The 12636-nt window shown below is 47.9% G+C and overlaps 1 protein-coding gene across 1 annotated transcript in view; it reads right to left on the reverse strand.

Annotated features, from left to right (window-relative positions):
- The window catches only part of DUS3L (dihydrouridine synthase 3 like), a 947437-nt gene that overhangs the window by 748344 nt on the left and 186457 nt on the right, over positions 1-12636 (reverse strand). The window contains exon 3 of the mRNA XM_069648414.1: positions 2987-3290. Coding sequence (XP_069504515.1) covers positions 2987-3290 — 304 coding nt within the window. The remainder of the gene's footprint in view (positions 1-2986; positions 3291-12636) is intronic.

Here is a 12636-nt window from a genome sequence, read left to right on the forward strand (position 1 = left end):
CCCAATAAGAGGTACTTGAGTTTTTAATGTGTGGTGTATAAACTGTCAGGACACCCACAAAAGATAATGTAAAGGCAGGAAATGAACACATGTATTTCAGGGAATTTGTTAAAACACAAGAAAAAAAGATTCTTATAATTAAGGGTAAAAAGAAACAATCAGTAGGGCTCTAGTTGATACCCTCTCGGGTGAAGCACCTTGAGTTGCAGACTCTTGGCCCAGTGGTTGCCGAAACAAAAAAAAAAACCTTGGTCTAGGCTTTCTTGGGGAGTCCCTTGTCTAGGCTTTCTTGGGGAGTCCCTGAATCCCCAGATACAGTCCTTCCCTACTGTGCACCAGCCAGTTCCAGGGAAGGGCCCAGATGTCCAATTCAGGTCTCCAAGGGTGGTGAGCGGCAATTGCGGGCTTATTAGGGAGCAAGGGTTCTGGTCCAGCAGGAGTAGTCTACAAGCCCTAACTACTAGATCGGCCCTACTTCCCTCACCGCCATGACTCTGTCATACCTCCTCCCTCCTTGGGATCCACGGACCGAGTTAACTTCACTTGTCCATTGGACAGTTGATCCAGACTGGCTGCGACCAATCCAAGTATGAGGTAAGTCTTTAGTATGATTATAGTTTGGTCGTGATGACTGTATTCTGTCTAGCAGTAATTCTTGCAATGTCTCATGTATATATGCGGCCGTGTGAGCGCATGTAAGTTCTAACCTGTTTGTTCTTTTCCCTCGTAGGTGCAGGCCGACGATGAAGAATGGTGTCTGGGCCTTCGATTAAGATTCGTGGTGGCAAGAGGGCGTCTCCGGCTCTGACCGTGGTGGAATGTTGGCTCGGAAGAAGCCTCGACTCAGGCCGTAATGAAATGGAGGTAAGAAGAAGAAGAGTCCGGCACAGGCCACGACGAGTTGCAGTTAAGAAGCAAGTTCAGCGATGCAGCAACTGGAGCGCTAGCGATGTAGAGGCTGGCGACAGGTAAGGTGCGTGCTCAGCGATGTAGCGGCTGACGACAGGTAAGAGGCACGCTCAGCGATGTGAAGGCTGATAGTAGGCAAGATGCGCGCTCAGCGATGTAGGGGCTGGTAGCAAATGGAGCGACTGGCAGCAGGTAAGACGCGTCCGCAGTGACGGAGTAGCTGGAGAAAAGATGCTCGTGGAGATGAGGCGGAAGACTGCTGGTAAGAAGCATTCCCAGGAAATCTCGAAGATGAGGCTGTAATCCAGCGAGGAACAGGGAGAGCGTTCAGCTGCTTGGATGCAGAATAACACGAAGCGAGGGCACGTGGATGAGCTGGCCGTATATAGGCTGGTTCAGGCACCTCCCATAGCTCCGCCTGCAAACTCCACCTTGTCCTTCTTTGGGCCTGTAGCACGTGCCTTCCAGTTCTGCTCCTTGGGCCACGCCCGGCCCAGTTGCACACGCCCTAGGCCTACAGTGTGCAGAGAACACTTTAACATGAGCCTGGCGCCAGAGGCGCCAGGACTGGGTCCAATGGGACCCTGGAGATGAGGAAGGACTGGCCCCATGACCATTGGCCATGACACTCTCCTCGCTACTCATCCGTTTTTACTCACGCTGTACGTCCTTCCTCCCTGCCTCCAACAATCTTTCAACCACCTTCTTCCCAAACTGTTGTGGCCAAGCTTCCTCTCCAAATACCTTTTCTGACTAAATACCCCTTTTCCATCTTCTCCTCTCTTGCAACAACCTCCAACAACTTCCTTCCTCTGAACAACCACCTCCTCGATTCCCACCTCTCGAGAGAACTCTTCCACCCTTCTCTTAATGCCTCCACTTTTTTTTGTTTCGCCAATTCCACAATACCACCTTCTGTGCAGTCTCGTCCCTTCAACTTCTCAAACTCCTTCTTGATGATACTCAACTCCATCAACAACTCTGGTAGCCCTTCCTTGCATCCTCCTAACTATTCCAACAACTTTACACCTTTCTCCTTTAAACTTCCAACCTCCTCCAACAACTCCTGCCTGGATCTTTCCAACTCCTTCAACAACCCCCCTACCACTTTCTCCAATGACTACCCCCGCGCCCACCTTCCACACCTCTCCTCTAGGAATATGATGGCCTGCTGATTAACCCTCTTTTACCCTCCAGGAAGAAGGACTTGGTAGAAAGAAACCAATAGCGGAGGGCATAGTGCACTGATAGGCTAGTGGGAGGAGCAGAGAAAGTGAAATTGAAGCCCTTTCGGTGACATAGGTGGCGTCCAGGGAACACAGTGAGGAGAGAAATGTGGGAGGACCTAAAAAGTTGACAGAGGAACAGGGGGAGTGAAGGGATAATGTGAAAAAGACATTCATCTTAAGGAAAGCTGGTAGAATGCTAGTGGGGATTTGTTGGGTTCTTTACATTCACTTTCTTTTACAGAGGACACTACATATTATCCCCCACTACCAATATCGCTGTATATATGGTCGTCTGGAACGGCCATAGGCGCTATTTTTGGGGGGGGATAATTTTTGGGGCTTTTGGGAGCAGGGGTTGCGGGGGTGTCCCCTGCTCCTTTAAAAAGAATGCAGGGGTGTCCCCCGCAGGTTCCATGCCTTAATATCGCCGCAAAAATATGGCAATATTTTTGTATGGTGATATTTTTGTGGGGATATTAACACATGGAACCGCTATACCCATGCAATCAGGTCCCCACACACATTGTGCCAATGGGTGGATAGCAATTGTTGCAAAAAATACATTTACCAATCACGTTTTCCTACCTACTATCAGGAGGTTCTGCTAAAGCATGTGTATGTGGTAACTTCTGAATGTGTTGAATGGTGGCAGTTGAGGATCTGAGTAATGCTTCAGTGTATTGGGTCTTCAGGGGAGACTTGGCCGAAGTGGTGTGAGGCAAGGAAAAAGTGGAGTATAAGGATCCATAAAAGAAAAATATGGGGAGGATGGTATGCAGGTGGAGAAATATTTTTAAAAGAAATATTGTTGAACATAACAAGGCCTTGCTGTAGAAATGGTCACCTACCTGTTTTATAGATGGGCACAAGCTCCTTTCTACATAGATTGTTGGCTTCTGGTAGGGTCTTCTCTTATTTTGTCCTCTAGCTCTCTTTTTTTGCTTGTTACTTTGGTTTTCCTTAGAGTTCTCCTCTACAGTGTCTTCCTGGATGTTGGATAGCTTGATCTTTTTCGTTTCAGGTTCAGCAGTATCCTTGTCAGAAGGGGATATTGAGGTGGCGTCTCCACAAGGACCATCATTGAGTTCATTCACTGTCTTTTGCCCCCCAGCGCTGATGAACCCATGAAAAAAGTCCTTTGTGGTTAGATATCTAAAACAGAAAACATAGTAACATTATAAGATGCAGTCAAAATACACAACATCATTCTGACTCAAAATGGTGGCTAGAGCATAGCGTGACAAGATGCGTCCATGTTTGTATCATACTAATTTTTGAGTCCTGGACATTCATTTTACAAATTAGTGCAGGCTGGAAGCTGTATTCTTGATTAACTACAGTTGTACAAATTGGAGTTAATGATTTATTTCCCATATGAATGTGGAAATGTGGTGTGAACAGAGCCATCATGTCAACCCTATTGAAACATACCCTGGTGAAAATCTGAACAAGCATTCCTAGGGAAACTGGCCAAGGTCATGCAGTATTGTGAATCAATGTGATGCAATAGCACAACAGAAAGTATGTTAATGTATACAAGACAAGTGTAAATGTAGGGTTTAAAAGGCTCTCTACTTGGAATCTTTGTGAATGTTTTGAATCTACAAACTAAAACATGAAGCTCACAGACATACAAGTGTAAACTGAATGTATTCTACATCATGCTGCAGTTTAAAGCAGTTGTGAAATCCATAAGTACAATTCTTTTATTTTTATAATATTGCTATGGGTATCTCCCATTCAGCATTCTATGGTCTGGGTTTACTGTCCTAAACCTAGGAAAACTGGCATCCTTCAAGCTTTCCTTGGCTAAGAGATTGGTAGCCATCAGGAGATTTTTCCTAACCTCTATGTGTAGAGCAGGGAAAGACAGATACCTAGTTTGATTGGCTTCTCTGTTAGATGCCTGACTCTCCCCGGGGTAACTGTGTAGAGGCAGAACAGTTAAAAGCTTCATTCTTTGGTGTGAGCAGGGTGGTAAAAAGGTACAGTGTAACACAAAGTAGAAACACAATAAAGGAATGTCCATGCAGAATCTTTGAAAAAATATATCCTTAATCTAGAAATGATTCAGGAGGTGAAAACGCACTAAGTAAAGGAAACTAACTTTTTATGCAAGGACTTCACAGAAATTACTTCTGCATGAGTCCTTCAATGTTGAAGGGTTATGGTTTTGAGTTTAAACAAAAGCGTATGGGCTTTCAAACTGCAGGGAAAACCAATGTTATACAACAGTGTAAAGTGAAAATTAAAGCAAATGGGTAGCGGAGTACCATAGCAGATGTGTCTGTTGTACCTGGGCATCACTGGCCGCTTATGCATGGTTTTACATGCACTCACCACAACCTCCTAGCAGCAATTGTCAACAGGACCATCCAGCATCTGGGAGGGAGGTGGTGGGGGTTTATCCTTTGGCTCTTGAGTCCTGGTAAAATACAGAGAAATTAGGCCAGACTTGGGGCAATGCGTACATTTCCAAGATTGCGCCCATACCATAAGAGCTTCCGACTACAAGCGTCAGATCAGGGGCACACACGCCAGACCAAAGGGGGCTTCTCCTGGGGGTACGATTGTGGATCAGCTGGGCTCCTAGTATTCCCTGCCCTAGTGCGTCAGAGCCCAACGGTGACATGGTGCGCAGTGCATTCCAGGTAGGGAAGCATTTCTTTCATCTAACCAGAAGATGGAGGCTCCCAAAGAATGCACGGGGCGAGTGTCTATATGTATGGGACATTAACACACTCATCTCGCCTCTCTGTCCCAGGATCGCGTTTGTGGACCTTCATCCTGGAACGGTGGCAACCTTGTTACACTCATGACGGAACAAAAAAACAACATAGTAATGGTGCAAATACATGCAGAGAATATTTGGCGACAGAAATTAACACTTCGGCCACCTCCGGCATGACCTACAGCAACTTGTAAGAGAAATTAAAAAAGAAATACAAGGAAACAAAAGGTGCTGGATAAACAGATGGTTGAGCTTGAGAAGCGTCCCAAAGGAAGGGAAATTTCAATCTGTGAACAGAGCTTTGAAGTCAGAGGTGATAAGGCATTTATAACACGCCTGTACACAAGATTTTCAAGGCGCGACGTGGCAAGGGAGGGGGACAGAGGGAAGACAGACAACGATCCTACTAGGCCAGGTGACATTGAGATTGTGCAAGTGCAGGGGAGGGGGGGGGGCACGAAGTTAAAGTGCAGGTGGAAATGGGGGGGGGCAGTGCAGTACATAGGATAACAGTAAATAAATAAGACAGCGTGGCCAGCTGGTGGCAAGTGCAAGGGCAAGTGCAGACATCAGGTGTCAAGTGCTAGTAGGGGCTGCAGGGATACAGAAACAGCCCTGAGTGCAGGGATTGCCAGAAGGGGACCTGGGCCCGAGATCAGAGGGTAGTCCGGTAACCAGTGCAGTATCAGTTTCAGCCAGGAGATCAGCAGGGGAGAGAAGGTGAGAAAGCAGAAACAAAGAGGAGGGTCTTGAGGTGCTTCGGTAACCAGAGATTGTTCTCCTCAAGTTTCAGAGAGGCAGGGATGCTGTTCCATAGAGAGATGCCCCAGCAGAAGAAAGATCTACCGCCAACTCGCTGCTTGGAGAAGCGACTGACCGAGAGTGAGTTGGAGGCGGATGAGCAAAGAGCTCGGGATGCCTAGAAACCGTGTCAGGGGAGAACAGGGGAAAGGCAGAGAAGGAGGGAGAAGGAGTGGCCGAAGAAGGGCCAGAGAGAGAGGAGGGAGTAGATTGGGGGGGTGGCAGGGGAGAGAAGAAGAGAGAGAGGATAGGATGTCCTGAGTTTTATAGATGAAATGAGAAGCCAGGGCCATGCAGAGGGCCTGGGAGGGGACAGGAGAGGTAGAGACTGCAGCAGGATTGGCCAGCTCCCTGCAGATCTTAAAGAGGTCTGCCGAGTTGTTCGATGCCACAGAGATGCAGGATTGGATGTGGGCTCTCTTCCTGGTGTGTACAGAGTGCCGGTATTGCCTTTGGAGCAGGCGGCAGGCCAGTTTGTCAGCAGATGTACAAGAAGCATGTCATTTCCTCTCGGCCACCCTGCACTTGCGTTTAAGGGTGACGAGGTCTGAGTCATACCAAGAGTTACACTTGGCTTTGGGCTTCAAGCGGATCCTCATGACAGGGGCAAGAGCATCGAGAGTATCAGATATAGCAGAGTGGAGCATGGAAAGGGCTGTGTCAGGTTGTGAGTCAGCCAGGGGGCGGGGTGGCGTCAAAAGCCTCAACTAACACACGCTTCATGGGTCGGATAACCAAGAAGGTAGGTGGCAGTGCTGTAGTTGGCTTGGCCTGAGGGGTAGAGAGGTTGAGCTCGGAAGAAAGGAGAAAGTGATCACTCGAGGAGAGGAATGGTGAGAGGGATCGAAAGGGGAAGGTCTGAAGAGATCAGAACATCCAGAGTGTGCCCTGCAGAGCGAGTCGGGCCAGCGGGGAGAATTGCAGTGGTCACGAAAGAGTCCAGAGGAAGGACAGGAAGCATCCAGGTGGATGTTAAAGTGTCCAAGGAGGAGGAGTTGGGTGGTCGAGACCAGGAGGGAAGAGGAGAGGTCCACCCACTCAGAGAGGAAGGGGGAAGGGGGAAATCTGACCAGGTGATCAATAGATGGTAGCTACAGTAAGCGAGAGAGCCTGCAGACGAAGCATTCGAAAGAGGAGTAGGCCTGAGTAGGAATGAAAGAGGCAGGAATCCACTCTGGGAAGATCAGGGCTACACCCCCTATAGAACGGTTGGATCTGGGCACGGAGAGGATCTTGTAGCCATCAGGGAGGAGTGTGTCAAAGCTTGTGACAGAGCTGGCCGTGAACCTTGTCTCTGAGAGCAAGAACAACAAGGTTAAGTTGTCAGGAGTGTTTGACAGCTGAGCGAGAGTTTAGAGAGGCAATATGGAGAAGGTTGCCGTCCTTGAAAGACTTCCGGGGAGGGGTACAAATCAGAGGTACGCCCTGCGGAGGTGTAGAAGCAGCCCGAGGGCGGGGCAGAAAAGAAGGTAGAGGGCAAGGAAGCCAAGGAGGGGCCAGCAAGGGGGGGCTCTGGAGGGGAGAGAGGGGACAGCAGGAGAAGAAAGGAAGTTGAAGAGGCGCAGGAATAGTCTATCAAAGAGGAGAAGGTTGGCTTGAGGGCCTTGGACCAAGACAGTACCATTCAAGTAAACATTAATGATGACCTTAGAGGAGTGGAAGGAGGCCAGGAGGGCCTCCCACTGCGTGCCACCGTTAATGGGAGAGGAAGAGAAGGAGAGAGCATAGAGACCATATGAAGAGTCCATAGGTCTGGCGAGGGAACTACAGAGGATGTCTGTGAAGGTTTGCCTGAAGGAGGCACTGGTATAGGTGTCAGCGATAGGGAGGCCTGGGTTGGAGACCAAGATATCCTTTTTAAACTTCTTCCTACCAGATTTAGCGAGGAGTGCAGGAAAGTCAATAGAGAAGCGGTTAGAAAAGATGGGAGGGAGAGAGCAGCCTCCTTTTCAAAATGTACATGTGCTGTCTCTGCACTCTCTTCTTACCAACATGGAAATATTATTATTATTTTATTTTTACAAACGTCGCAGATGACCCACAACTGGTGATGGAACTGATGGGCTGTCACACAAGAGACAACAGCAGACTCTATTCCATCTAGAACTCCATTGAGGCATGGATGAAGTCCAATTGGGTGTTCCTCAATGGAGGGAAAACCGCGCTCATGGTCTTTGGTTTCCACCAAGCAAGAACTAAACTCGCCCCTGCCTATGCAACCTTTAAAATTAAAAACTCTCCAGTGAAGGTCTCAGATAAAGTAAAGACCCTTGGTGTCTATTTACAGGCCTCCCTAGGAGCAGACGTACAGGTGGCATACATCAAACAGACCTGCCAATAGCACCAAAAATTGTTGAGGCAAATTACACCTCACTTAAGTCAGCACAACAGCCCCATCATTGCTAGAGCTACTATACTCTCCAGGCTTGACTACGGGAATCTGGGCGTGGATAGGGTGTGAGCATAGGCTGATCCCAGTGGGCGGGATGAGCAGTGAGAGGTAAAGCGGTCAGCTAAGTAGGCAGGGACAGATTGGACTGACACTTGTGGGTTAGTGCCAACGTTTTGAGGGAAATTCTGGGAGTGACAGGGAGCCAATGTAAACTGCGTCTAGTGTTGGAGATGTGGACTTTCCGGGGAATGTTAAGGGCAGCTCTTATCGCATTATTCTGCGTTACCTGTAACTTGTTGATGTTTCTTTGGCTAGTCCCAAGGTATAAGGCATTGCAGTAGCCAATTTTTGCCATGACTAGCGTTATCGCCAGCATAAAACAGTTGGCAGTAGTCAGGAAGGGCCTGTATGCAGTGATCAGTTTGCATGTGTACGCCGATGCTGAGGCCACTGCATTGGTTTGTCTCGTGAGGAATAGGCTCGAGTCAAGATAAAATTCCTAGAGTTTTAGTGTCTTTGGACACATTGATGGTATTGCCGTCAATGATGAATGTTTTGAAGGCCAGGTCCAATTTATTGAGTTTGCTGTGGGAGCCAAGGATGAGTAACTCAGTTTTTTTTATCATTTAGGCATAGGCCAAGATGCGCCATCCATGCTTGGATAATGAGTATACGTCATTAAGGGCTTTTGAGTCGGTCGCTTAGTCACCAGTGATAGGGATGAGTATCTGGGTGTCATCGGCGTAGCTAGTGTAGGTGACACCCAGATAGTCAAGAATATCAAAGAGTGGCTTCGTGAAGACATTGTAAAGTATGGGCGATACACAGGACCCTTGTGGTACGCCGCACAGGACTGGGGAGGGTTCAGCAGAAGCAGATGGGGAGAAGACCTGCATGGTTCTGTTTGCCAAGAAGGAGCTGATCCAGGATGTAGCTTCATTTGAAAAGTGGGCAGCATTTTTAAGGTGGAGGGAGAGAATTTGATGATTAACAAAGTCAAATGCTGCTGATAAAATCGAATAATAGTAGAAGGGCTAGCTTACCATTGTCGTTTAGGACCTCGATTTGTTACTTAAGGTGGATGAGGGCAGTTTCTGTACGTGTCTGGGTCGGAAACCAGATTGACAGAGGCCTAGAAGTTTATTGTTCTCAAGGTTGTCCTGAATTTGAAGGTAAGCAGCACGGTCAAGGATTTTTAATAAGAAGGGAACAGTGGTGATGGTCTGTAGTTACTTGGGTTGCTTGGGTCCAAGGTAGGTTTTTTTAGGAGTGGGATGACCCACGCATCCTTGAGGTCATGAGGGACTATTCCAGATTTGAAGGAAGTGGTGATGAAGGGGGCAAGATCCTGTGCCGCTTCCTTGATGAGTGAGGCAGGACAGGAGTCGCCTTGACAGTCGGTTTCAATTTTTCAATAATGTTTTCCACCTCAGCAATAGAGAGTCGGGCTGAAGGCTACATTTTTTGGCATTGATTTTGTGTTGGAGCGTAGTTATTTTAGCAAGGAGGGCTTTTTGGATATTTGAGTACCAATCTGTGTCTGTGATGCAATTGTCGATAGGGGCTATGGGGGATTCTAATTCTTTTAGTATCTTGAATAACTCTTTGGTGTTGGATTCAGCCAGGATGATACGATTGTTGTACATGTCTTTTAGCGAGGAGGATTGCTTCTTTGTAGTTAGAGGAGGCTAAGATTAGGGAGCTTTTGTTAGTGTCCGTGGGATAGGATCTCCAATGGGCCTCTGCATTTCTTTTTGTTTTGCATAGATCTCGCAGATGAGGAGAGAACCCCAAATTAAGGTGAGCTCGGGGCTTGGGTTTCCGTAGAGTGGAGATATGATGTTGAGGGCTTTTTGGATTGTTTGGTTATACATGTCTACTAGTACATTAGGGTCTGTGCAGGTAGACGATACTCTGTTGGGGAGGGGCAGGATGATGGGGAGTAGTTTCTCTTTCCTGAAGTCCTTTTTATTTCTAGTGCAGATAGATGGGGCAATATTTTGTTTAGGACTCTGCTGACTGGATTTAATGCAGAAGGTAATTTTGTGATGGTCCGACCATATGCAAGGGGTGATCGCCACTAAGTCGATGCTGCAATTCAAGTCAGTCAGCCAGTCAAGGGTTCTGCCTTCGTTGTGGGTGGGTGTGTGAACGTGGTGGGTAAATCCTAGGTCGGTTAAGGAGATGGCCAAATCAAGGGCTTTGGGATCATTGGCGTCTTGGAGGCCCAGGTTTAGGTCGCCCAATAGTATGATTTGGGATTTGGGTTTAGTGTTCTCTGCGAGGATAGATGAGATGTCTTCAGTAAAAGATGTGGTGAATGGTGGCAGTTTGGTTGGGTGATATTAGAAGTTTAACTGTTAAGAGTTCAGCTGTTGGGAGCTGCTGATGAGGGACGGGCCTAAGTTCGAGTGATCTTTTAAAGATGAAGGCAACACCCCCACCTTTAGAGAGGTTGGAGTTCCTATCACACCTAATGATGGTGTAATTGTCGAGGATGGCCAAGGATAAGGTGGGACCTGCTGCAGCATGCAGCCAGGTTTCTGTGATTGCCAAGAAGTCCAAGTCGTGTGATGTAAAGAAGTTGGCAATGTCTAGTGCATGAGCTATCGGGGATCTCGCATTGATGAGGGTCCCTTTAATCTTGATGGCCATAGCCGTGTTGGGGCTGACGTGAGAGGGGGTTATGGCGATTGAGTGGTCGGTCGGGGTGGTAGACATTGGGTCAGGTCTAGACTTAGGATGTCCCTGGAGCAAATGGGGTGAGGTAGTATGGGAATTTAGGGGTTTGTATTTATGGTAGGATCTTGAGCCTAGTCTGTGATTCCTGAGGAGGATGAAGCAGGGTTGGTTGGGTGTGGGCCTAGTTGCAAAATGTTCCAGCCATAATGCTGGTGAGTTCAAGTACGGGTTAGGACAGAGCATGGTGCAACGGTTGTGGAGGTGTGAGTTTTGAGGTGAGGTTGGTGGGGTGAGTGTAATGAGCATTCAAATTGGTTGTGTGATGGAGGTGTGCTGTGGAGTGCTGAATGTTAGTTGAGGGCGAAGTTGTGTGGATAAAGGCAGGGTGTTTAGAGCTATTGGATGTGGACAGAGGTAGGAGTGTGGTACAAAGTGCAAGGACGAAGCAGTACATTGTGCCTAATAGGCTCAGATTGCCACAGAAAGCACTTGCTATGAAAGCATTAGTGGCGGTGGTAACTGGGTAGTACAGATAATACAATCCATGAATTTATGATGTGCTAAGCAGAGGGTATCACTGTGGTGCTAGCATACAGTAATGTTCAAGATATGAGCAAAAATGACACAATTATCTTTAATTGCAATGGCTAGTACTTCATAAACAGGAACAGGTGATAATAGCATGACATGCAGCAGATAGCCTAACATACATTTGCCAAGGCAACAGAGGCATGAATATTGTAATAAAGATTGGGTAAGGCAGCGAGTATAATTGTGGTAGCATGCAGGTAACATGTGTTAGGAGCTGGGTAAGTAGCTAGGGTCCGTGCGGCAAGCGAGGGCACTGATATCAAATGTAGGCAGTACTCACAATAAACAATATAACAGTAGCTGTGGCCAATGAAGATAAGTAGGGTACAGATAGTGAATTGCAACCGTGCACCGGGAGAAGCTGGGGTATGCCGTTTGTGTCGGACTCACAGTTTGGAGGTAGAATATGTTCCTGGCAGTGAGCGAGGCAGTCAGGGTAGTGGTGAGGGGGCCGCCAGTTCATACAGTTCGTACGAGAAGGAGGTATGCAATATGGGATAGGCTGCTGCGGCGTATTGCGAAGTAGTGGAGCAGGAGGCCAGGGTCGCAAGCTTGGTGGGGCGCTCTGTGGTGAGAAGCCCTGATGGCCGGCCGAGATCTGGATGCGGCAGCGGATTGTAATGCAGGCCGGGAGGCGCTGAGTGGGAGGTGTTGGCACAGGCAATTCAGGCATCGACGGCTCTTGAATAGAACGTGGTAGTAAGGGTATTGCGCACAAACAAAGTTAGTATTGAGAAGCTCAGTAAGTCTCATCGTTGAGTTAGGATAGAGATGGCAGCAGGGAGTGTAGAACCAGCAGGTCTGCAGCAGCATGCAGCTGGCAAGCTCCGTCAAGCTCAGTCAGGCAGAGCCTTTTTCGGTTGCCTTTGTCGGGGGCCGGCTTGCGCCTGCCGGTGTCCAGCGATTGGCTATTAGGAAGGGGAGGCCAATTAGGATGCAGGTGATACTTGGAAGGTGTAGGAATTGGCCATAAATGCGGCGGCGGCCATATTGGAATGGCAAAAACCTTGTGGTTTAGGCTGCAGTGAATAGGCAATATTCACTTCGTTTTTGGCCCAGGGAACTTGGTGAGGGCATAATATCAGCACGGATTTAAAGCATCAATTATGGGATTACAGATGCAGAATTATGGCGGAGGGCACGGCCAAGAAGGAACACAAACGAAAAATGGTGATAAAAGAAGACTGGGGCCATTTTGGTAAAATGCTCACCCGTGGGTGCTGTACTGCAGCTGTGGAAACAGCATGCAAGTAACTAACAAAAAAATGGTAGATAGGGATCCACTGCCACTACCCACTTTA

The sequence above is a fragment of the Ambystoma mexicanum genome, chromosome 2q (assembly GCF_040938575.1).
Source record: "Ambystoma mexicanum isolate Mex_15411 chromosome 2q, UKY_AmexF1_1, whole genome shotgun sequence".
Classification (NCBI taxonomy): Eukaryota; Metazoa; Chordata; class Amphibia; order Caudata; family Ambystomatidae; genus Ambystoma; species Ambystoma mexicanum.